This window comes from Cetorhinus maximus, chromosome 4, assembly GCF_964194155.1.
Source record: "Cetorhinus maximus chromosome 4, sCetMax3.hap1.1, whole genome shotgun sequence".
NCBI lineage: Eukaryota > Metazoa > Chordata > Chondrichthyes > Lamniformes > Cetorhinidae > Cetorhinus > Cetorhinus maximus.
This window is the reverse complement of record NC_135882.1, coordinates 13,332,296-13,357,823: the sequence shown is the minus strand read 5'-3', so window position 1 is coordinate 13,357,823 and position 25,528 is coordinate 13,332,296. Positions and strand designations below refer to the sequence as shown.

Sequence of the window (25,528 nt, the reverse complement as noted above, 5' to 3'; positions counted from 1 at the left end):
TACACCACATGGACTGCAGCGGTTCAAGAAAGCAGCTCACCACCATCTTCTCATGGGCAACTAGGGATGGGCAATAAAATGCTGGCCCAGCCAGCGAAGCCCGTATTCCGTGAATGAATAAAAAAAAATGTTGACATATCTGGTTTCAGCTGATATTTGAGCCTTAGATGTGAATGCCATCGATTTTCTCTCTTGTATGAGGGCTGCGCCCAGTCCTTTTGCAGAGGCATCTACTTGCAGAGTGACAGGTTTCTCTCTGTTGGAGGATGACAGACTTGTCTCCTTGCATACCACTTCTCTCAGTTTGTTGAAACTCATCTCGTGTGACTCTGACCACTGGTACTCAGCATTTTTCATCAGCTCTCAGAGGTTTGCTGTGTGTTCTGACATGTGAAGTATGCAAGAGCTCATGTACTGGATCAAACCAAGAAAAGTTCTTAACTCTTTCTTGTCTTTTGGAGCTTCCACCTAAAAGATGGCTGTGACTTTTCTCAGGACTAGGCTTGATTCCGTTAGGTGTGCACACCACTCCAAAGAACTGGCATTCTGATACCTTCATAATGCATCTGATCCCAGCTTTCCTGGTTCTCTCCAAGGCTTCATGTACAAAGTGGTCATAATCTTTTTCAACTACACTCTAGATCTGGATATCATCAGCTATACATACAGCTATGCTGCTTCACATCTCAGTTATGTCTCTAGTACCTTCTGCTAGAGCACATCCTAACTCACTTTAAAGCCAAAAGGTAGATGCAGGAATTTGTACCAGTATGTTGGATGCTGTCAACGCTGAAGATTCCTCATCAAGCTTCATGTTCCAGTAGCCATTTGTGGTATCAAGCTCACTGAAAACTTTTGCCCCTGTGTAGGGGTACATAAATATAGAAAGTAATTGGACAACTAGACAGATATGTGGAAGGGTATATAGGTAGACAGCAGGCTGGGAGCTTAATGTAAGGGTGACACAAGGCTGAGGCATTCAAAGGGTTAAAAACATATTTAATTCAAGCTTAATTCAGAATTTGCTCAGGCCTAGAGAGGAGACCTGAGCAATTTAGCTATACAAAGAGAAATAACCACGATAATGTATGTAAAGTAGAAACTTGTTTAGCATTACAGAGATAATTGCTGAGAATGGGAAGCTGTTTTCATTTACAAGGAATATGGTCACTGTAATGTGGATGCAGCAAAAGCTTGATTAGCTTTACAAAGGAAGTGTTTATTTCAACCAGAGATTGGCCTAGTCTTCTAATGAGGCATTGATACAGTGATAAGCATCCGTTCCAGGATAGACTTCCTGTTTGTGTCCCGCACGTTTGCGGTCAGATCCACGAACATCAAGCCAGTGTTCTTCTCTGACCACTGCCTCCTACTGGCTGACTGTCACTTAGAGAAAGACCAGAGGGTGGGCAGGAGGGCATGGAAGCTAAACGTGCAACTGCTGACCCCAGAGAACATTGAGGAGCTCAAGAGGGATTAAAAAGGTTGGAGAACCGTGAAACCCCTCTTTGAATCCCTGACACACTGGTGGGAAGCGATCAAGGGAAACGTCAAGAGGTTTTTCATCCTCAAAGGCGTCCAGAAAGCTAGAAAGGAACAGAGGGAAATGCCCCGACTCCAGAAAAACATGCAGAATCTGCTGCGGCTGCAGTCGATGGGGGTCGATGTCAAGGAGGAACTCCAAGAGGTGAAGAGTCAGCAAGCCTCGCTCTTTGCCTCGGAGGCCTCCAAGATCATCTTCCATTCCAGAGTCCGCTCCATGGAGCAGGATGAGACGTGCTCACGTTTCTTCTTCCAAAAGGTACACAGAGAGAGCTCTGTGATCAGCAGCCTGAAGGAAGAAGACGGCTCAGTAAAGTCATCGCAGTCCAACATTTTGAGGATCAGCAAATCCTTTTATGCCGGATTGTATGACGTGAAGCCCACAGACAGCACGGCCTCCTAGTCCTTCCTGTCCTTTATCAAGGAGGTCTTAGACGACAGTACACGGGAGAGCCTGGACAAACCGCTAACTCCTGACGAACTGACTAAGGCCCTTGAGTCCTTCGAGAAGAGTAAAACTCCCGGAAGCGACGGCTTGCCAGTGGAGTTCTATTTGGCTCTGTGGGACTGGCTGGGCCCAGACCTGCTAGAAGCGTGCGAGAGTATGCTTCTGGCCGGCAGCATGTCAGAATCCATGAGGAAAGGCATCATCACCCTCATCTACATGCACAATGGGGAAAGGGAGGAAATTAGAAATTGGCGACCCATTTCACTGTTGAATGTGGACTATAAGATTCTGTCCAAGGTCATCGCCAATCGGGTCAAGTCCGCTCTGGAATTGGTGATCCACCCTGACCAGACCTGCGCTGTGCCCGGCAGGAAGATCTCTGACAGCCTCGCGCTACTCAGGGATACGATTGCCTATGTGCAGGACAGGGGTGTGGACACCTGCCTCATCAGCCTGGATCAGGAGAAGGTCTTTGACAGAATATCACACACCTACATGGTGGATGTGCTCTCCAAAATGGGGTTTGGGGAGGGAATTTGCAATTGGATCCAATTGCTCTACACTAACATCAGTAGCGCAGTCTCAATCAATGGCTGGGAATCAGATAGCTTTCCTATTAAATCTGGAGTCAGGCAGGGCTGCCCTCTCTCCCCTGTCCTGTTTGTGTGTTGCATAGAACCCTTTGCTGAGTCCATCAGCAAGGATCTGGGCATAAGAGGAGTGACGAACCCAGGCAGTGGAGGCACTCAGGTCAAAGCCTCCCTGTACATGGACGATGTCGCCGTCTTCTGCTCGGATCCGCTGTCGGTGTGCAGACTGATCCACATCTGCGACCAGTTCGAACTGGCCTCGGGAGCCAAGGTAAATCATGGGAAGAGCGAGGCCATGTTCTTTGGGAACTGGGCTGACCGATCCTTTGTCCCCTTCACCGTCAGGGCTGACTGCCTGAAGGTGCTGGGGATATGGTTTGGAGAGATCGGGGCATGCGTTAGAAACTGGAAGGAGCGAGTGTCTATGGTGCAAAGAAAACTGGGCATGTGGGAGCAACGCTCCCTCTCCATTGCGGGCAAGAACCTGGTCATCAGGTGTGAGGCACTCTCGCTGTTGTTGTACGTGGCGCAGGTCTGGCCCATTCCAGACTCCTACGCGATGGCGATCACCCGAGCCATCTTTCACTTTATCTGGAGGTAGAAAATGGATCGTGTCCGCAGGGATGCGATGTACAAGCCTCTAGATAAAGGGGGAAAAACGTGCCCAATATCGCCCTTATACTGATGGCCACCTTTGTGTGCGGCTGCATTAAGCTGTGCGTAGACCCTTGGTACGCAAACACCAAGTGTCACTACGTGCTGAGGTTCTACCTGTCCCCGGTGTTGCGAAGGGTGGGTCTGGCCACGCTGCCATGGAACGCTCCAAGTAGTTGGACCGTGCCATACCATTTGTCCCTTGTGGAAAAATTTATGCAGAGAAACACCTTTGACCACAAGTCCATCAGGCAGTGGTCGGCATGTAACGTCTTAGAGGCCCTGCGGGAAAAGGAGAGGGTGGATCCTGTGGGATGGTTCCCTGAGCAGACTGTCAAAGTCATTTGGCAGAATGCCTCATCACCAGAATTTTCCAACAAGCATCAAGATGTAGCATACTGGTAGAATAAAATCTGCCTTGTTAGGATCTTTAACTGTCTCTGTGTCGAGTATCGCATGATACACCACCAAACCCTATCAGTGCTTGTGTGATCTCTTCCAGTATTAGAATGGGTAATGATTCCTCTTTATTGCCTGATTAAGATCTTTGGGATCCAGGCAAATTCTTAGCCATCCATTTGGCTTCGCTCTCACCACAATGGAATTTACTCAATCTGTAGGTTCTATGACTCGCGATCATTTTCTTTTCTTTCATCACTTACCGAGTGCTCTTTCAAACTTTTCTTTTAGTTCTATTGGTACTTTACCTGGGGGATGAATCACCCAGGATCATTAGTGATGTCATACTCAAAAATCTTCAAAGCATCCAACTGTCTCATTGAAACGCTCTGAGTACATTTATTCAATCTTCCTTGCTTCTGATTGGAGGGCGCTTTTCAATGGGTGTACTACCATCAACCCTCAAATCGCCTCCTCCATGTCATGATTTACTGCAGCTTTTCACAACTGCTCCACCCAAGATAGCAGTATCACCTGTTTCAGTGACATAGAACATACAGTTAACATCTTTTCCTTTGTGTGTCCCTTTGATTTGGGTTGTTCCTAGCTGTCGAATCTCAGTTCACCCCATATGCCATTAGCATGATGTTGCTTGGTTTCAGAGCATCTTTCTTTGGATAAACATGCTCTTTCAAGGAAAGATCTTCTGGTTTAGTCTGAGAAGGATAATATTACTTTGTGAGCCAGTATCAAGCTTCAGCCTCAGATTTATGGTTGTGTGCTTATTTTTCACCCTTTTCCTGATCTGAATGATTGTGTGAATTTCTTTTCTCTGGGAATCATCGCATCCAGACATTTCATGCCGTTGTATGGTTCTCATGCCCATTGTTTCCTCAAACTCATCATTATCATCCAGGATCTTTTCCTTCTCATTCGCCTTGTTACTGTCTCAACTTGTTTACTGTCTTCTTTCTCTGTTCTGCAATCTTTTCCCAGTGATTTGGCTTTTCACAAGCTCTGTAGTTTGATCCGTACACAGGACATTTCCTTCTGTCTGTGAACTTGTGGTTGCCCAAAGCTCTTGCACATCTTTCTCTCTGTCTGATGTGCATTCTTTTGTTGCTTTTTCAATGCATCAACCCTGCTGCCTTTCTCTTGACTTAACTGAAAGCTAGCCGTTTGGGTAGTCAGTGACTTCATCTGTCTACTCATGGCTTCATGTGCTCTGGCAATATCTACAGCCTGCGATATTGTGAGTTTGTCCATTCCAATTAAATCTTTTTGTACTTCAGGGTGTGCAGAGCCCCAAATGAGTTGGTCTAGCAGTTTTTTATCTGTGTCTTAAATTTACACTTTCTGGCTGCATTTTCAATTTTAGGATATTGTTGACAGGCTCACTAAATTTCTGCCCTAGGCCTTGAATTTCATATCACTAAAGCTGGTGATTTTACTTCGGCTGGAAACGTGTGCTGAATTTTTCAAAAAATTTGTCTGGGTTTTTCCTGTGTCTTCACTCAGCTCCCAGCTTTTAAACAAATTTAATCGTTTCTCTCCTGCCCTGTTATGACACAGCAGTTGGTAAAGGTTGAGTTATTTAAAATCCCAGAGGGAAACTTTAAACAACTGTCATAACCTATATTTTCAATTGGTATGTTTGAGATGCAGCTCTGAATTCAGAAATGAAACTCACCAAGTCTCAAGAGGTTTTTTATACAAATAAAATTAAACATTTATTAATTTAACAAGAAATTAAACACATACACGTGACTACAAATTACTACCATAATAATTATTAAACAAATCCCCAAATGAATCACTCCCAGGTAAAACTTCCCCAAGGCAACAATAACCCATAGACTTAAACAGACAACAGGCAAAGCACATTTTATCTTACAAATTCAAAATTAGGTTCCTTTCTATTTGGTTTCTTTGCAGAGTCATAGGCTTACAGGCAGTTTAGATTTCACATGCCTCTGACCTACACACACAAAACTCTTTTCTGTATATATCTAGCCTTCCCTTTGAATGCAAATTCTCATTGTGTCACCAGGCCCTTTGAACTCTAACAATAATACCCCTTTCATAGTACCAATTTTATTAGTAATATAAACATATTGCTTGGTGTCTCTTAGCTAGGTGCAAGATTTCACCCCCAGTCTTTGAATGGTTTATTCATCAAAATGCAAATATACCCTCTACCTTACTGTTTAACATCTCAAAGCTACTATACATTAAGGCACCCAGACTAACTGGCTTTAATCCAATTAAGACACACACACTCACAGACACAGACCCTCCTACAAGTCCAATTTAAAATAATTTCCAATAACATTATATGCATTAATATCTTCATGACATGCCCACAAAAGGATGTAGCTGACCTTTTCCTCTTCACTAGTGTATTTTTGTTAACTACATCATCAGCTTTCCAGTTCATTGTGGGCTGGAGCTATGTGTTCATTGTTGCGACAACCATTTTGTTTTCACACGATTCCCTGAGTTTTTCTCTCTGGCACAAATTCAGGTTGATTTTTAAATCTAATCCAGCACTGAATGTGTTGAAAATGCCAACCAGACAACCCACTGCCACCATGTTATGTCTCCTGGTTCCCATAACTTAGAAATAATCACACTTTAAACTCAATGCTGGAGCTTTATTGAGTATATTTCTCACTGCTCTCCATGTGGCTGATAGACTCAGCAGATAACTGCAGTGCGACAGTGAATGTAGCACCCCAGGGTATATATTCACATAACAATTTGTTCCTAGCTCTTTACGAATAATATAACAAATAAGACCAGGTCTCTGAGTCTGAGAGTCTGTGTCTAGAAAGATTAGCTGTCCCTCCTTTGTGTCAAGATGTAAAAACTGACGGCATTCCGTAGGGATCGTTCCCTCCGGGACACCCTGGTCCACTCCTCCATCACCCCCTACTCCTCAACCCCCACCTATGGCACCTCCCCATGTCCACGCAAAAGATGCAACACCTGCCCCTTCACTTCCTCTCTCCTCACCGTCCAAGGGCCCAAACACTCCTTTCAAGTGAAGCAGCATTTCACTTGCATTTCCCCTAACTTAGTCTACTGCATTCGTTGCTCCCAATGCGGTCTCCTCTACATTGGAGAGACCAAACGTAAACTGGGCGACCGCTTTGCTGAACACCTGTGGTCTGTCCGCAAGAAAGACCCAAACCTCCCTGTCGCTTGCCATTTTAACACTCCACCCTGCTCTCTTGCCCACATGTCTGTACTTGGCTTGCTGCATTGTTCCAGTGAAGCCCAACGCAAACTGGAGGAACAGCACCTCATCTTCCGACTAGGCACTTGACAGCCTTCCGGACTGAATATTGAACTCAACAACTTTATATCTTGAACTCCCTTCTCCATCCCCACCCCCTTTCCGTTTCTTCCCCCTTCCTTTTGTTTTTTCCAATAATTTATATAGATTTTTCTTTTCCCACCTATTTCCATTATTTTTAAATCTATACCTTTTATGCCCTGTTAGTCTTTCCACCCCACCCCCACTAGAGCTGTACCTTGAGTGTCCTGCCATCCATTCTTAGTTAGCACATTCGTTTAGATAATATCACCACCTTCAACACCTCTTTGTTCTTTTGTCTGTGACATCTTTTGATTTTCTGCTCCTATCACTGCTTGCTTGTCCCTACAACCACAACCACCCCCCACTCCCCCCCCACCCCTACCCCACCTTAAACCAGCTTATATTTCACCCCTCTCCTAATATTACTCAATTCTGTTGAAGGGTCATGAGGACTCGAAACGTCAACTCTTTTCTTCTCCGCCGATGCTGCCAGACCTGCTGAGTTTTTCCAGGTAATTCTGTTTTTGTTTTGGATTTCCAGCATCTGCAGTTTTTTGTTTTTATCTCTGTGTAAAAACTGGCACTTGATTTTCGATAGGTTTCAGCCTGGGCCTCTTCCCCCATGACAACCAAATCAGAAGGACCTGTCTCCAGGCAGAGTTCAATATGATTTTGCCATCCCCCATTCCAGGACATTCTGTTTTACCTTAAATTAATGGAGACACTTTAAGCATAACTGCCTTATAAAGTCCCACATTCATGACAAACTGTTTAAATTACAACACTGTGCATTTGTATAGCACCTTTAATGTAGTAAAAAGTCTCAAGGTGCTTCACAGGAGCATTATAAAGCAAAATTTGATATTGATCCATGCAAGGGGATATTAGGGCAGGTGTCTAAAATGATGGTCAAAGAGATAGGTTCTAAAGCACATTTTAAATGAGAAAAGAGAGGTACAAAGGCGAACAGGTTTAGGGAGGAAATTACATAGTTTAGGGCCTAAGCAGCTGAAAGTATGTCAGTGGTGGAAGAATTAAAATTGGTGAAATGCAAGAGGCCAGAATTAGAGTAGCGCAGATATCTTGAAGGGTTACAGAGCTGGAGGTTACAGAGATAGGGAGGGACAAGGCCATGGAGGTATTTGGAAACGAGGATGAGAGTTTTCAAGCAGGGCGTTGCTTCACTGGGAGCCAATATAAGTTAGCGAGCACAGGGGAGAGGATAAATGGGACTTAGTATGAGTTAGGATATGGGCAACAGAGTTTTGGATGAGCTTAAGTTTATAGAGGGTGGGAGACTGATCAGGAGTGGTGATGCAATAGTCAAGTCTAGAGGAAATAAAGGCATGGATGAGGGTTTCAGTAGCAGATGAGCTGAAGCAGGGGTAGAGTCAGGCAATTAAAGTACAAACTGATAAAAGCTAGTAGATAAGATAATTCTGACAATCATTCAAGAACAAAATATCTGTCTTGAAACCTGGTAAAAGTGAACTGGGATAAAATTCCCTTTTGAAAGGGAATTGAATATGTACTTTTAAAGCCAAAATCTGCAGGAATTGGATCTAATTAGATAGCTTTCTCAGAGCCAACATAAGCATAATGGGTCAAATGACCTCATGTGTTGTATAGTTCTATAGTGCCTGGGCATAACTCAGGCTTTACCTGGCAACAAGTCATGTCATTCCACCTTCCTTTATTACATCATAGAGTTGCATCATTTCATCGGAGTCTAGAGGGGGTTCTTCGGGGCTTGTCTATTCTCCCAAAGTAAGCTGCTTGAGACTGTCGTTTGTTAAAATCATTACCCTTTATTTATAGCTGCTATGTATGTATTCTGCATGAGGTTGGAACTTTTCCTCCCTCCAGGTCTCTGTTACCTTTAAGTTTTAAAGGGATGGGATCAACCTTTAGTATAAGTGAGTTCATTCTCTGGAGGTGTATGGATTTTATTAAAATAGACCAACATGATTTTGGTGCCAACTGACCAATGACATCATTGCAAATAACCTCACTCACTACCCTGTCAAAAGGAAGGTATTACCAACCAAATGCTCTCACAAGTGAACTGTTTCAACTCAGGGCTCAAGCATTAAAATAGTGAACTAGATTACCATTTTGTTCTTCACAATTACAATACAGTTTAAACCCACTGATGGAAGGAGGCTCAGAAGTATGCGGAAGTAGTTTTGTAAGTCAAGAGTCTTAGTGTGGAACAAAAACAGAATTACCTGGAAAAACTCAGCAGGTCTGGCAGCATCGGTGGAGATCTTAGTGTGGGTCTGTTCCTAGACTTGGTCAAGGTAGCCATTTACAGGTCCAGGTTGGATGCAACCCATGGCTCACTCAGGCTGCCTACTCTTCTCCTTGTAAATGCCCCATGATCTCTCCTGGTATGCTTAAGGTCTTTGGGCAACCAGTGGGCAGTGACAGGACTGGAGAATATGGTGGGTATCTACAATAAGGCTGGGCCAAATTATGTGGCACTCTATCAAATGTCTTTTGGAAATCTATGTACACAACATCCACTGTATTACCTTCATCAACCCTTTATATTGAGGGCAATGCTGTTGATGTGGTGTGCATGAATGTCCAAAAGGCATTTGATAAAATGGGCCAAATCTTCCGATCTCCAGATTGTTGGAGACTGGAAGTACGACTTAAGATGCATGCCGGGACCTTGTGAAATCGCCCAGGAAGTCTCAACTTCCAATGGGCAATTCTCCTGCTCCCCAGAGACTTTGGACAGTTCCAATGTACTTACCTGGATAGTTACCCAGGAAATATTAAAAAGATTAAAGCTTAGTGTAACACCTGGGTAACTACACAACCAATTCCCCAATCACCCCACCCTAACCCCTGACTACCACCCCTGAGTCGGGGGAATTTACGAGTGGACCAGTAATCAAATGATCATTGCCGCTGCTCGGAAGATCTGAGCCATTATCATTTGCTTTTACCAGTTTCCTTCAAGTTAGTTTTTAAATTGTTTAGTGCTTCAAAAGTACTGTGTTGCTTCTGGCTCACTGTGTACTAGTCTCACCCCTATCTCAGAAGGTTGTGGTTTCGAGTCCCACTTAAGCATGCAAATGATAAACCACTCAGGGAGTGCTACATTGGTGGAGGTGCTGTTTTTCAGATGGGCTGTTAAATTGCCTGCCCTCTCAGGTGCGTGTAAAAGGTCCAGTGACACTATTTTGAAGAAGAGCAGGAGAATTAGCCCTGGTGTCCTGGCCAATATTTATCCCTCAATCAACACCACAAGAAAGCAGATTATGGCATTTTTGTTTGCTGCGCGAAAAATTTGCGGCTGTGTTCCTTTCATGACTACAAGTTAAAAACTATTTGAAAATTTTAAAAATTGGCTGCCAAGCGCTTTGAGATTTCCGGCGGCGTCAAAGGCGCCAGGCGCTAATTTTTTTCTCTATTAGCTGTAGTAGCCCTCTTTTTATATATACATAATAAAAAAAAAGAACGGAGGGCGCACTTTCGATTAGGTTTGTTTAAGTGTCTCCCGGTGCGCGGTAGTAGTGAAAAGGAGCGAGTCACTGACCCGGAAACCGGCTGCTCTGGAGGAAGCGCTGGAAGTTCTGTGGTCGTCGAGGCGCTTGGCTGTGTCAAGATGGCGGCGGCAGCGGCGGTCGAGGCCAATATCGAATATTCGAAGAGGCTGCAGAGCCGTTTGGAGCGCGTGAGCCAGCTGGCCGAGTTCGCGCGCGACTGCGGCCGCTCCATCAGCGGCATCCTGACAGAGCTGGGCTGGAGCGGAGAGAGGGAGGGCCTGGACCTGGGCCTGGGACTCCCGCCACCACCACCACCACCCGGATCCGGGGCAGAGCCGGTAGGAGAAGCCCAGGCTGCATCAGGCCTGATAGTATAGAGAGAGAATACAACAGGCACATAGATATACACCGACACCTCGATGGTAGAGGAAGACGAGTCTGCAGTTAGCCCGAATATATAAATATGATATAAATCCACACACACACACATATATAGGGTGGGTGGCTGTAAATGATCCCACAGCACCATTTTGAAGAAAAGCACGGGCGTTTACACCAATATTTATCTCTCAATCAACATCTCCAAAAAAAAACCAGACTATTTGGTCGTTGTAGCATTGTTGTGTTTGTGGGAGCTTGCTGTGCGCAATTTGGTTGCTGATTTTCTACCTCACAGCTGATTACATTTCAAAAGTACTTCATTAGCTGCAAAGCTCAGGGATGTCTTGAGCATGAAAGGCGAATGACACAAAGATTGGCCGGGTGGTTAACAGTGAGGTTGAGTGTCTCGAGCTACAGGAAGATATAGACAGGGTGGTCAAATGGGCAGATGAGTGGCAGATGGAATTTAACCCTGAAAAGTGTGAGGTGATACACTTTGGAAGGAGTAATTTGACAAGGAAGTATTCAATGAATGGCATGGCACTAGGAAGTTCTGAGGAACAAAGGGACCTTGGCGTGTGTGTCCATAGATCTCTGAAGGCGGAGGGGCATGTTACTGGAGTGGTGAAAAAGGCAAATGGGACACTTGCCTTTATCAATCGAGGCATAGGTTACAAAAGTAGGGAGGTCATGTTGGAGTTGTATAGAACCTTGGTGAGGCCACAGCTGGAGGACTGTGTGCAGTTCTGGTCGCCACATTATAGGAAGGATGTGATTGCACCGGAGGGGGTGCAGAGGAGATTCACCAGGATGTTGCCTGGGATGAAACATTTAAGTTATGAAGAGAGGTTGAATAGACTTGGGTTGTTTTCCTTGGAGCAGAGAAGACTGAGGGGCGACCTGATCGAGGTGTACAAGATTATGAGGGGCATGGACAGGGTGGATAGGGAGCAGCTGTTCCCCTTAGTTGAAGGGCCAGTCAGAAGGGAACATAAGTTCAAGGTGAGGGGCAGGAGGTTTAGGAGGGATGTGAGGAAAAACTTTTTTACCCAGAGGATGGTGACGTCCTGGAATGCGCTGCCTGGGAGGGTACTGGAGGCAGGTTGCCTCACATCCTTTAAAAAGTACCTGGATGAGCACTTAATAACATTCAAGGCTATGGGCCAAGTGCTGGTAAATGGGATTAGGTAGGTAGGTCAGGTGTTTCTTATGTGTCGGTGCAGACTCGATGGGCCTCTTCTGCTCTGTGATTCTGTGAAAAATGCAACTTTTTTTCATCTCACTCCAAAGATTCGAGTGCACCATCCAGGCTGATGCTGTGCAGTTACTGAGGAGGGGCTGGATTCAGATTTTAAAATTGGATGAAATTAACAGAAAATTAACGTATCTTTTAGGCCCAAATAAAACCCTGTTTATAATCAGAGTACCAGATTTAATTAGGGGGAAAAGTTTAATAAAAACACAAGACATCAAAATGTCAGGCTGTGAATTGAATAATTGAGAAGGAGTCTTTATTGCAAAGTGGAGGGGCATACTGTGATGTGAATTGTCCTACAGAGTTTCTTTGCATTTAACCTGAATTCATCTTGTGGTAAAGGGAAGAATTATTGGGTTTCATAAGGTTAAACTCTGAAATCGGTTCTGTCCAGAATGTTTGTTGTAAATTGAACAACATTTTCACTGAGTATTGCTTTTTCTGACCCTGGATAAAACACTTTCTTCCAAACAACTTTTTCAGCCTGATCCAGTGGTTACTTGTCCGTTCGATGTGGATCATAGGCTTCCGAAATCATCGCTGGAAAAGCATGTTGCATCGTGCAGACTGAGAAAGCTGGAATATTCTAGAGAAGAAGAGGTCTGTATGCAAGTTTGCAAAATGCATTTGAACTGGACCAATTATTCAGTATGTAATCCAGGTTTTTTACCACAAATCAATTTTTGTTCAGATAAACTCAATTGCCAACTTTCTAGAAAGTGTTAATTTTTCTCATTAGAGATACATGGAAGCTGCATGTGGTGCTGCAAATTTAATTGAGTCACTTATTCTGTGATGGCAACATCATGATATCTTTCCACAGTATGATTTTTTTTTTCCAAGTGGTATATGTTTCTATTGATCCATTTCCTGTTGAAGTTGCTTAGCATTTTTGGCTCCCTGGAGCAGATCCGTTCAGGGTTGCCAGAACATCTAGAACAGTAGAGAGAAAATAAAACATAAGTATTTTCCTGTAGTTCATGCATGGATATTTATTAAAAGGGTAGTTTTTAGAAAAGTATTACTTACCGGGCTTTTCCGTAAAGCCATGTCATATCCATAGACATGGTTGCACTGAAGTATCAGTCATAAAGATCACCTTGGATCATTTTCACTCCGTAACACAATCTTTCCCTCTACTCCTTCCCTCATTTTTGGAGAACATTATGCTAAAAGATAACATTTTGGAGATATTAATAAAGAGACCCATTATGATGACAATGCACCACCACACCCATGTCAGTGTTTGCAGTGAAGTGTATAGCATATGAAGTCGAGTAAATGTGATTTTTGTAAAATAGTAAAATCTAAAGGTGATTTGTATGAGCAGACACATTTGTATTACAATCCTTTGTCCTTTTTTTAAAAAGGTACATTGATTAGCTTATTTTAAATATAAAATGTAACATTTCTAACAAGTGGCCCAGGATTCTCACAGGGCTTTGATAAATGTGTGGCTGCTAATATCATCAAGCTTTCAATCAATAGGTAAGCATTTGTCTGTAAATTTTCTTTTATATGTAAATTCAAATTTTAATTTTACAGTAACAATGTTTTCTTGATTCTTTTAACAATCAGGCTGAAATGTGTGATCCCTTCTTCGCCTATGAGAAAACTGTGGTACCAACTTTTAAAATGGGTATGTGCAACAACATAGTTGTTTTCAAGAAGGCTCTTGCGGTAACTTCTAGATTTCATTTTCTTGATTAACTGATTTATCTCATTTTAATGAGATTGTAATAATTTACGATTGTAAACTCTGCACATAGAAGTGATGGGTATCTACTTTACATAGGATATTTGGTACAGAAACGGGCCAGTTAGCCCAACCAGTCCATGCTGGTGTTTAAGCTCCACTTGAGCCTCCTCCCATTTTTCCTCATCTAAATCTATCTTTGTAACCCTCTATTACCTTCTCCCTCATATGCTTGACTAGCTTCCCCTTAAATACACCTGCACTATTCACTTCAACGCTGTGGTAGTGAGTCCCACATTCTTGCCACTCTTTGGTAAAGAAGTTTCTCCTGAATTCCTTGTTGGATTTTTTGGTGACTATCTTATATTGATGGCCTCTAGTTATGCTCTTCCCCACAAAAGGAAACATTCCCCCTGTATCCACTCTATCGTAATCTTTCATAGTTTTAAAGACCTTTATCAGGTCATCCCTCAACCTTTTTTCAAGAGATAAGAGACCCACCCTGTCAATCCTTTCCTGATATGCATCCCCATTTCTGTTATCATCTTTGTAAATCCTCTCTGCACCCTCTCTGGTGTCTCTATATCCTTTTTAGAATATGGTGACCAGTGGGTTTGGAGAGGAGTCCTACTGGAATAATCAGTACATGACACCACAAGAATGTTGACAAAATGCACCAAGTATTGGGTTGCCAAAATGTTGAATCTTAACCTTTGCCTCAGAAGAGTCATCCTAATGCATCAGTATTTTTGTAGTGTATATATTTTTGTGTTGTTATCTCCAAAATATCATCTAAATTAATTCAAGAAATTCTTGAATTTCCTCAAGAGTACCAACCAACCCTTAAACTAAGCAGATTGTTTTAGTTGCTGAAGTGGAGCAAAAGATTCGAGTGTTATGTATATTTAACACTTGAATCTTTTTGTAGGTGTACACTCAAATGCTATTCTTGATATGTTTTTCATGTTTAAAACATGAATTATGATACACAAAATGGTAAGCATTGTTTTTCGTTCTGCTTAGATAAAGATTTGCAGGCTCAGATAATTCAACAAGCAAAAAGTAAAGCTCCACATGGAAAAGAAGAAAGAGTGTTTTCTCAAGGTAAGAGAGAATCCAAGTTGGAATTAAAAAAAATAAAATGACAATACAATTTTAAAAGATCTTAGCGATATAATTCCAATGTAAAATTGATGTAATGTAGGGTGTTAGCACTCTACAATTGCATGATGGTGCCTCTTCAAAACAATTTCCTTGAAATAGTTGATCTGGCACTGGCCATTTGTCCAGCTGAGATGTTAGCTATCTTATCAGTGATGATTGAGCATCAAGACCATCTTTCAACCGCTGGTTACCAATGTGTATAATGTTGCACAGAAGGTGGAAGAAAATGTCATTTCTGTTATGAACATTAGGGCCTGAATTTTTCAGTCGTCGGGCGCACGCGATTGGCGGGCCTGAGTGTACGGGAAATGGGCCACTGGCTGCGATCAGCCCCTGACCGCGATTTCACACTGGCTGGCCAATTAATGCCAGCCTGTGTGAAACGCTCGCTGAAATGCTCAGCACTGCTGGGGTGGGGGCGGTAAGAGGGCAGGCACCGACGTAATCGAGGGTGCGCGTGAATGTTTTGAGAGAGCTCCCTGACGGCAGACAGCTGCCCCAGGGAGCTGCAGACCTCCACAGACCAACGGACACGACAACAGTGCTGCAAAATAAGTCCACGTAGCACAATCCCAGCAACTGAAAGTATGCCTCCTAAAAAAAATAAAAACAGTACCCAGGTATCTTTTTATTTTATCTCCCCACGGAGATTTCATCTTGCCCTGGATCGAGGTTTGAGCAAAAATGTGAATGCCGCCTGGGAGAATGGCTGTCTGCCAACTGTAAATGTGGATGGGCCATGTAAAATCGTTGTTAGTGGGCTTAATTGCTCACTTAATTGGCCGGTGCGTTTCTGACTGCCATGCAGCGCCCGCTGAGCAGAATATTGCGCGAGTGCGTGATGACGTCGGGATGCTTGCCCAACATCATCTTGCATTATTTTACATCCGTTCAGGTCGGGCGCACGTCCACCTCTGGGACGTAAAATTCTGGCCTAGGGAGAAAACACATCACGTGCATTAATGATCACCCTATCTATTAAATGTGCAACCTCCTGCAAGTGTCTCATCATTGCTAGTAATGCGCAACTTTTGGGGAAGAGAAAAACTGTTGGCAATTTCAAGACAAATTCTTGGGAAATTCCTTCTGGACTTCAGGTGACCATTCTTACCCTTGATGTATTATTGAATTTAAACTAACCCTTCCACGCACCCCCCCCCCCCCCCACCCCACCCCCACCCCACCCCCACCAAAATGCTTCAAATCACTGGGGTCACCGAGAGGCCATCATTTCTTGGTCAGTTTAATTCTTCAAGACTGATATTGATAGATTTTTATTGGATGAAGGTATGATGGGATATGGAGTGAAGGCTGATAAGTGGAGTTGAGATACCGAGCAACCATTAGCTCATTTAATAGCTGAAGAGGTTTGAGGGGCTGAATGGCCTACTCCTATACTGATGTTCCTATGTAACAGAACTGTAGGCAACCAAGACCCAAAATTTGTTAGGCTTATTTCAAAGGTCACAAATTTCTAACCCTACTTGAATTCTGAAGCTCTTCAATAGCCTTGTCTGCAACAAAGTCTTTGATTTGGTTTAAAAATGATAACATCCCCAGTAAAGAAGTTGTATCTTAAACCTGAAATTTTGGTTTCTCCTCGAGTGTGAATCCAAGCTGCCTTGTCCTTGTGTTAATATTGAGAATTGTTCTGGAATCCATTTAATCTATTCCCTTGAGAACCTTAAATACCAGTACTGTTTCTGTTTCCTCATGGCTCAGATGCCCAAAACTATTTATCGATTACATTATTAGAGGACTGAAGAAACTTATATTTTAGCAGTGGTGTTAGTTGTTCCAATTCAATCACGTTTTAATACAGTGCTTGTTAATGGTAAATTCTTTGTCACTAATTAACTTCTGTTGCAATTGATCCCGCCATCCATTGTAGTTAATCTTTTGGTATGGTTATGACTAAAATCATTCAGTCTATAGTATTATGAAAGCTCATGTAGATAATTAACTTGAGTCTGCAAGTTTAGACATTTGCTATGAGCAATTGAACTTCAATGTTTGGTAATCCCATTTTTTTTGTACAAGTGTAGTACAATTGAATCTCATGGCCTCAGTTTTCTTCACAGTACAATGCAAAAACCCTCCTCATGCTTTACCTGGAATTTTTCCCTTGTACCAGGCAGTAGTAGTGTTTTGAAGGTTGGACTGATGTACTTAACTCTGTTCATGGTACCCCTCATAGATCCTTGCAGTATAGAATTGAGGTTCAAGGGAAAGCTGGAAGCCATTGTTTATATAAATCAGGAACCTGTGGTTCAGCGATCCTGATGACCAAGAAAATCTCTTCTAGTTTTAACATTCTTAACTGAAGAACTGTCTGTGCCTGAAACGGTTTCGAACAATAAAATACTCTTGCAATTGTAGTCTAATTCTGCTTTACTAAGTGATTAGAGACTCGCTTCTCCCTAGTTAAATTCTCCATTGTGACTCCTATTCTCTAGTAATAACCTATTCTACTTGCAAGATACAAGTGGTATTTTTTCCATTTGTTTGAAGCAGTTGAATCAACTATATTTATAATACTGTGTACCAGAAAGTAGCCTTTTTCACGGTACTTATTTGCATGTTATGTTCCTTTCTCTTCCCCTCTGGAATTTTTGGGACTGTTGGTTAGTATTGTTGGAGGGTAGGTATGCATTGTACTGGAGGTCAGTACATGTGACTGAACCAGCATTTTATGTGAAATATATATATACAAGCTGCACATAATATCTGCGCTTTCCTCTGATGTACATAGGAGATTTTGGCTATAAGTATGTGGAATTCCTAACTTTGCCTGTTTCACATCAGATGTTAAATCTTAGGACTTCTAGCTAAAGAAAATATTTAGCTGAAGCTATTGAACATGAACTTGACACTGTTACAATAGCAGTAGCTACTTAATTGTAATTCTGTTGATGCACATTTCACTAAATATTTGGAATTCCTTTTGAACATGATAATTTAAACTTCTTGGTTTTTCTCTTTCAGTAACAGGGGTGAGTATATTTGACAGGAATGATGAACATGAAAGAATGTTCTCCTCATGTACAGATTTGCACAGAATTTTACTTGATGTCATACAGTATCCTTTTAAAATTATTATATCCTTTAAATATGAACCTCAATTTAATGGACTGGTTAAATAGAAGTAAACAATTGTATTAAGAAATATTGATCTGTACTTGATATTTGCTGAATAGACCTACTTACACAGATAAACATGCATCCAAAATACTGTTTCTTAGCAGGCCTGTTCTTTATGGGGTCTGTGTTTACATTTTATTTAATTATCTGGAACAACAGAAGACGTTGAATTTTACCAAATTTACCAACATTTTCAAAATGTTAGTTTTGGTTGTTGCCATGTAAACTGACTGCTACAAGCAAGAAGTGCTATAACCATAGAAAGTTGGTAAACTACTTAAAAATTCATGAAGAATCCATAAAGTAGAAAATATAAAGCCGAGCATTTCAGCAGTAACAACAGCTTGCACATATATAGTGCTTTTAAAGTTGTAAAATGTCCCAAGGTCCTTCACAGGAACATAATCAGATAAAAACTGATACTGAAAACAAAGGATTAAAACAAATTAGATTAGTTGGCCAACACATGGTCAAAAAAAAGTAGGTTTCAAGGAGTGGGGGGTGGGGAGGGAAGGGAGAGAGAGAAAAACAGAGGCTTAGGGAGGGAATTCCAGAGTTAAGAGTGTGCTCGGTCGTTGGCATGGCCACCTATGGTGAGACGAAGCAAGTGGGGGATGGGCAAAAACCAAAGTTGGAGGAACACCACTTTCAAAAGATTGTAGGGCTGGAGGGGCACACAGTGATGCGGAGAGGCTATTTTTGGATTTGAACATAAGGGTGAGAGTTCTAAAAGTAAGATGATTTGAGGATTGGGAGCCAGTGTAGGCCAGTGAGTGGCAGGTGAACAGGATAATCTATAATACAGGCTGCAGAGCCTGAGGTGAGCTTAAATTTATGGAGGGCAGGAGACCATTGGAATGGTTGAACCTGGAGATGATAAAATCATGAATGAGGATTTCAGCAGCAAAAAAGGCTCAAGTTATGGAGCTAGAAGTCAGCGGTCTTGGTGAGGGAGAGGTTATTGCAATCAGAAGCACAAGGTCAGATAGAATGCTGAGGTTGCCAACAGTTCCTTACCATTGTATTAGTTAAAATCTCCATACAGAAGTTTTAGTAAGTAAACAATAGATGCATCTAACTTGCAAGGGATGCAAATCACTGTGCATACTTACAGAATATCTGGTGTATGGTAGTACATAAGGGTTTGTAAATGTGTTTTGGGTAAGTAATTATGCAATTAAAGTTACTTCCGTTAAAGTGCTGTGGGCATACCTGGAGTTGCCATCTTATTTGCCATCCCTGCTGAACTGCAGTCCTTTTTAAAAGTATAAAGGCTTAGTTAATACTACGAAGATAATTTTAGCACCTGTAATCTGTTGCATGTTTTCATGTGTGTCTTATCAGTATCTTCAGTGTCTTGCACTAAAGGGCAGAGACCTTCATGCACTTTCTAGCTGTTTGAATATGTGACCTTATTCCTGACATTGAAGCATACTGCTCATCTTTCACCAAGATCTCTTAAGTTTCTGTGCTGTCAGATTCAGTGCAATTTTAGTTTGTGTTCAACCAAAATGTTTTGGACATCCTCATTTAAATCTGTAGTAATGTTTGACTAATCAACAGCACATAACATAGGATGTAAAAGTGTAGTTCATTTTAATTTCGTAGAGATGAATGATCATCATTTTTTCTCTTTGTAACCACTTGTTACCTTTATTCCATGATGTATAGTCGTGGCTGACATTTAATTTGTTCTACCAGTGGTGCTGTAGTGCCAGATTGTGAAACAGGGACTGAATTGGCAGTTGAGGTTGTTCTTGTTTTTTTTTTAAACTTGTTTTTCTATCTGCTTGTTACTATACCCAAATAATCTGGTCAGGTTTGGAAACTTGGTCCTTGTGTAGAACTCCGAGGACTCCCAAACCGGTACAGTGGTTTAATGCGTTGCACCACTGGTTCAATGCTAGATAGAATTTGGAAAACAATCCTGATTTTGTATAACATTTTATATTAATAACAAACATTTATCTTTTTTGAATGAGACACATCCTATTGCATTATAAACTGCCATGTTTTCCTGAGCTTCGATCCCTGCATGCACTACATACCTTTAGTTGGCAAGGCAGAGTAATCTAGACTGCTGACTTCATTACAACATTTAGTAACTAATGGAAAGGATAATTCTATGATTTGATGCTCCGAGTAGGGAGCGTGTTGAGGGGAAGTTTCAGGCTGCACGCCTAGAATTTCTGTCCTTGAAAGATGTCTTCTTGCGAATGCTGACCCCCATTGTCAGCATTTTATTGTAGAATGACCCCCCAACTGTGTTTTGAGTGAGGTGGCCAGATATCTTTCAGCTTATTGCAAGAGCTGTTCCTAGTGGCCTGGTCAAGACATGGCAACCTTGGTATTGATGTGGCAGGTTGGAACTCAAAACTAATGATATCCAGATTTCTTGTACTGTTAACACTACTGGGCCTGTTGTACGCGTTAAAACTATTTTTTCATATTCAAAATTTGAACTTTTGAAAATGTTCTTGCTAATCACCAGTTATCTTTTAAGATTTCTGCAGAATCTGTAAAATATAAAAATGAATGCTTTTTTTTTGACAACGCATACAATAGCCCATTTTCCATGTGGAAGTTGGACTTGCACTATTTTGAAAATTATGTAAAGTTTAGGAGTAACTGAGTAAACTGTTAATATATATATAGGTGATTATTCGTCAGTACCTCGTGAAGTTCCTGAGAATCATAAACGTTTCATCTGTGACCTAACTCCTGCGGATCGCCTAGCTATCTACGAACATGTTGTCAAAGAAACCAGTCAGCAAAGAACTAAATCTCTTGAAAATGATGGTGATTTGTATGTGGACCTTGCTGCAAAACTCAGCCGAGGTTTGTGTTTAATTTTTCTTTTAACTTCTTCATAGCTCAAACTAGCTTGGTGCGTTTCTCTAATAATGTAAGCAAATAATACCAGAACCAACAGTCTGGTTTCAAATATAAGGTAATGTACAATGCCGGCACCTTTTTAAAAATCTGACTCTAAAGCTTTTATTAAAAATGTCTGATTGCAACAGGGTTAGTTTTATTCATGTTCTGGTCTAGACTATTTGTAATTGTTTGCTTGAATGTTGTGGGTTTTACAAATGGGATATCCAAGTTTGCTGACATTAAGTTGGGTGTCACAGTAAATAGCGTAGAAAGTTGGAAAGGGACATTCATAAATGAGAAAAATTTTGGTAGATGGAGTTCCATGTAGGGAACTGAGAGGCCATCCATTTTGAACCTAAGATGAATAGATCAAGTTATTTTCTGAATTGAGAGAAGCTAGGAACTGGAGGAGCAGTGATATTTAAAAGCCCAAATACAGAAATCAGTAGATGCTTGTGGACAGCTACAAAAAATAATTAAAACGGCTATTGGAACGTTAGCCTTTATCTCAAGGGGGCTGAAATCGAATGGGATGCATGTAATGTTACAGATATTAAAGGTCTAGTTGGAATCCATTTCAGCTCTGCATGCTGTACCTCAGGAAAGCCTTGGTGAGGGTGCAGAGCACATTCACCACGCTGATACCGGTACTAAAAGTATTAAATTAGTAGGTCAGATTACACAGACTAGGCTTGTATTCCCTTGAATGTAGAAGGTTGAGTGGTTATCTAATTGAGGTGCTTAAGATGATTAAAGCAATTGATCGGGTAGATGGAGAGAAACTATTTCCTCTGGGAGGGAAGTCTAGAACAAGGGCGCATAAAATTAGAGCTAGGCTGTTCAGGGGTGATATAAAGGGTGGTGGAAATCTGGAGCCCTTCCCCCAAAAATCTATCGAAGCCTGGTAAATTGAAAATTTCAGTACTGGTTGATTTTTTTTTGTTGGAAATGGTTTTGAGGGTTACAGAACCAAGGCATGTCGATGGAATTGAGATACAGATCAGGCATGATCTAACTGAGTGGTGGAATCGGCTCAAAGGACTGAATGACCAGTTCCTGTTCCTAACTAACTTCCCTTTCTCTTGTTGTGATCCTATTGATTTTTTTCAATTATCTTTAAAATCAATACTGGTTAGTGATGAAAAATATTGCCTTTGATTATCATAAGCAGGGGTTTTTGGTCATCTTGGGGAATGGAATATTTCTTTTAGAGCCCATGTTCGTTTATCAATGTGTCTCTAGTTGAGATTGATAATTATCCTAAGACAACCATGTCGTTGTCTAAATTTAACAATATATTCGTGCATCATAAATCATTTTACATTTTAAGGGGATAGGTACTTTATAATAAATTTCATACAGCTGGGCAAGTTTAGGCATCATGACTATCCAAAAATGTAGTCTGCCTACTTTGTTGGGAACCATGGAAACACAGTATTAGTCTGGTACTAGTGCAGGTTACTGATCATTGGATGTAGTTGGGTCCCAAGTTGTTTTGTATTGCATGATTCATACTTGCATTCAGCTTTGGTTATGCAGGCCACTTATGTATATATTTTTTTAAGAAGTCTTTCTCACCCATACATAGATGATGAACAGAAAGGACCAAAGTCACACCTTGAAATTCTTGCTGAAATGAGAGATTACAAACGCCGTCGCCAATCTTACCGAGCCAAGAATGTTCACATAACAAAGAAATCTTACACCGAGGTGTGTGTAAGCTAGTGTTGTGTCATAACTATGATGAATATTATGTTGATTGTTTCACATTCATTTTCTGCTCATTCTAGATTTCCCTTTCCTCTTATCCATTACTCCCATTCTTTCCAATGCTCATTTAGTGAATGTCATCAGGAATTAAGGATGTAAATGGACAGCACAAAACAAATGCTTGGAATAGAATTATAAAGGTATCAGCAAAGGGTTAACTTAGAATTTAGTATTGTAATCCTTGTATTTTTCTGTTGAAGAGCAAGATGGCAGATTTATACTGCAAATATGGTAACTATTACCTGTCTTGTCTGCTTGGACATCTTTTGTAATTTACTTAATTCGAGCTAAAAACCAGCTCTGAAATTCTGATTCTCTTTGAAAACTGAGGCATCCAGTCTCTAAAAGCAATGAACTTGTTCTGCTTGTTATCCTGACTAGGTTACTGAAAGCTTACCTACTTGAAAGTAAAGGAATTAGAACTCAGAACTTTTTTGCTGAGTCATCCTATGTGAAAACTGAAAAATCTAGAATATCAGTGGAAAGGACCCAAAAACTTAACACTTCCGTTATCTTCCAATCATCTCTTCGGATTATTTGTCAGATTTCCAGTGGGCCAAACCTTAAAAATGCTTACTGATTCATGGTTGTATATCATCCCATTTTTCTGATGAATAAAATTCATTTGTAGTGTATTTGCACATCAGGTTTTTAAGACTGAAGTGTGAGGACTATCTGTTGTTCGCCAATTTCCATTATCCACCACCAGGAGGAAGAGAATATCCTGTGTTTTGGTAGATAATGGAAGTTCCACTGTAATTGTAATAGCAGTTGTGAATTCAGCCAGTGAGTCTAAAGTCGGTTTAAAATTGAATTGATTGTATGCACACTTGTCAGTTTTTTGTGTTTAAAATTAATTCCTGTTTATTGTACCTAATTACTTTACAGATAATTAAGGATGTTATTAGTGTACATATGGAAGAACTGTCAAGACAGTGGAAAGGCCAGAATGACGATGGTAACACTGAAGAACACGATGATGAGAACTCTTCGTTATCTATGAAAGGCTCTACAATTTCTCGCAGGTATGCAGTTGTCGAAATTGTTTGATCATGAAAAGTGGCAAAAAATCCAGATAGATGAGGTGGATTTGTGATTATTTCGTGAGTATATAGAAATCTACTTTTGCTCCATTATAATCCACGATCAACATCTAGAAAAGATTGAAAATACAGTATATCTAAATGATTAAATTCATACACAGAAGTAACAAGATTATATTTTAAATGGAGAATTCCTCATACATGTCCAACCATATAATTGGGACAATGGGAGTCTGTTTTGTCCCAAGGGCAACCCATTACTGTTTTACCAAGTATAGCATCAAATCTAATTTAGATATGTTATTTCAAAAATTAACTTAAAGTCTGCCTAGTAGTTACATAAAAGCATTTCCAAGTTGCCCGCTGTGCCCTTTGTATTATTTGTACCTTAGTAAAATGCTTGTGATCTATACTAGGAAAACTGTAATGTTGAAGGAAATTTTGTTCCCCCATTCTCTTATCTCACAAGCATGATAACAAAAGTAGCACCTTAACTAAAAGCAGTTAATTTAGAATAGATTTGGGATTGAACCTGTAATTTTCTTGAACTGTGGTACTCGTTGAATAAACCTGCTGAGGCATAACTAGAACCTTGGCAGAAGCTATCAAATAAATTTTGGAATTTGACAGTTTCATTGTTTTCCGCGCAGAGCAAGTTTCTGAATTTCTGGAGGGTGGGATCAGGGAGAGAAGGATTGAGGGAAATGAACAAATAAAGGCTAGATGCTACTTTGTTCAACCAAGTGAAAACAGTTGACTGAATTGCTTGTATATTCCTGTTGGCCATGCAAAAACACCTTTTTAGGCGTGAATAGTGAAAAGCCCCCAGAGAAAGCAAGGTGTAGGGAATAAACATTGTTTTGCAAACTTCTATTGGCAACATTGCAGTCATTCTGCTTTCATTTTACAAGAATCGAACGTAACTGTTTCATTTTAGCTAGTAATGTGCATTAGTGTTAAATTTTCCAAAGGATGCTTGGTACAAGAATAGCCTTGTATTAACGTTTTCTTTGCTGAGGTGGGTGTTTTTCTGTTATAGAAGAAGATCTGGTGATAAAAGGTCTCCTTCAACGGAATCTCAATCTACTGGAAGTAGTAAGACTGTAGATGATGACAGCCGGAGAAAGAACCGCAGCCAAAGTCCACATGAACGGAAAAGAAGTCCGGATTGGGATAAAGAACGAGATTCAAGGAAAAGACGAGAGAAGTGAGTACACCTCCTGTTCTTCAGTTGCAGGGAATGGAATCTTCATGTAGTAGTACAGGTTTAACATAGTTTTGATGTATAATTTCAGAGAGCATCATCCTCGAGATGTGGATCGGCATCGAAGTTACAGACGGCGGAAATAAACCAGAATGAGGAGCTGGAATGAAACCTGTAAAAGAACCTATAAGGACTGTTTACAAAGACTGATTTTTTTTTTTAAAACTGCAACCTTAAATGAAGTCTACAGCTGTTTACACAAAATGAAAATTGTTAAACTCCCAGTTGAATATCACAATAAATATCATCTGAATACAGTCACCTCATTATTACTTTAACTGATGTCTCCAGCCATAAAACAAAAAGTAAGAACAGCTCTCACCAGAATGTATTATAAAAATGAATGTCTTTGAGTGACAAGTGTGGATATCTGGAGTTCTAAATTGTACATCCAAACTGCTGAGTAATCTTAAGTATTGATTCATTAAACAGGGAAACAGAGATGAATGTAATTTTTCATTTTAAGGTTAACTTTTTCAATT

The 25,528-nt window shown here is 41.0% G+C and overlaps 1 protein-coding gene across 1 annotated transcript; it reads left to right on the top strand.

Annotated features, from left to right (window-relative positions):
* Nucleotides 1–10,510: 10,510 nt before the first annotated feature.
* snrnp48 (small nuclear ribonucleoprotein 48 (U11/U12)) lies at nt 10,511–25,303 on the top strand. Its single transcript, XM_078539947.1, has 9 exons — nt 10,511–10,793; nt 12,575–12,691; nt 13,670–13,730; nt 14,811–14,891; nt 20,748–20,930; nt 22,558–22,679; nt 23,628–23,764; nt 24,822–24,989; nt 25,078–25,303. Exons 1-9 carry the CDS (start codon nt 10,575–10,577, stop codon nt 25,130–25,132), a joined length of 1,143 nt encoding a protein of 380 aa, XP_078396073.1. The 5' UTR covers nt 10,511–10,574; the 3' UTR covers nt 25,133–25,303.
* Nucleotides 25,304–25,528: the final 225 nt, after the last annotated feature.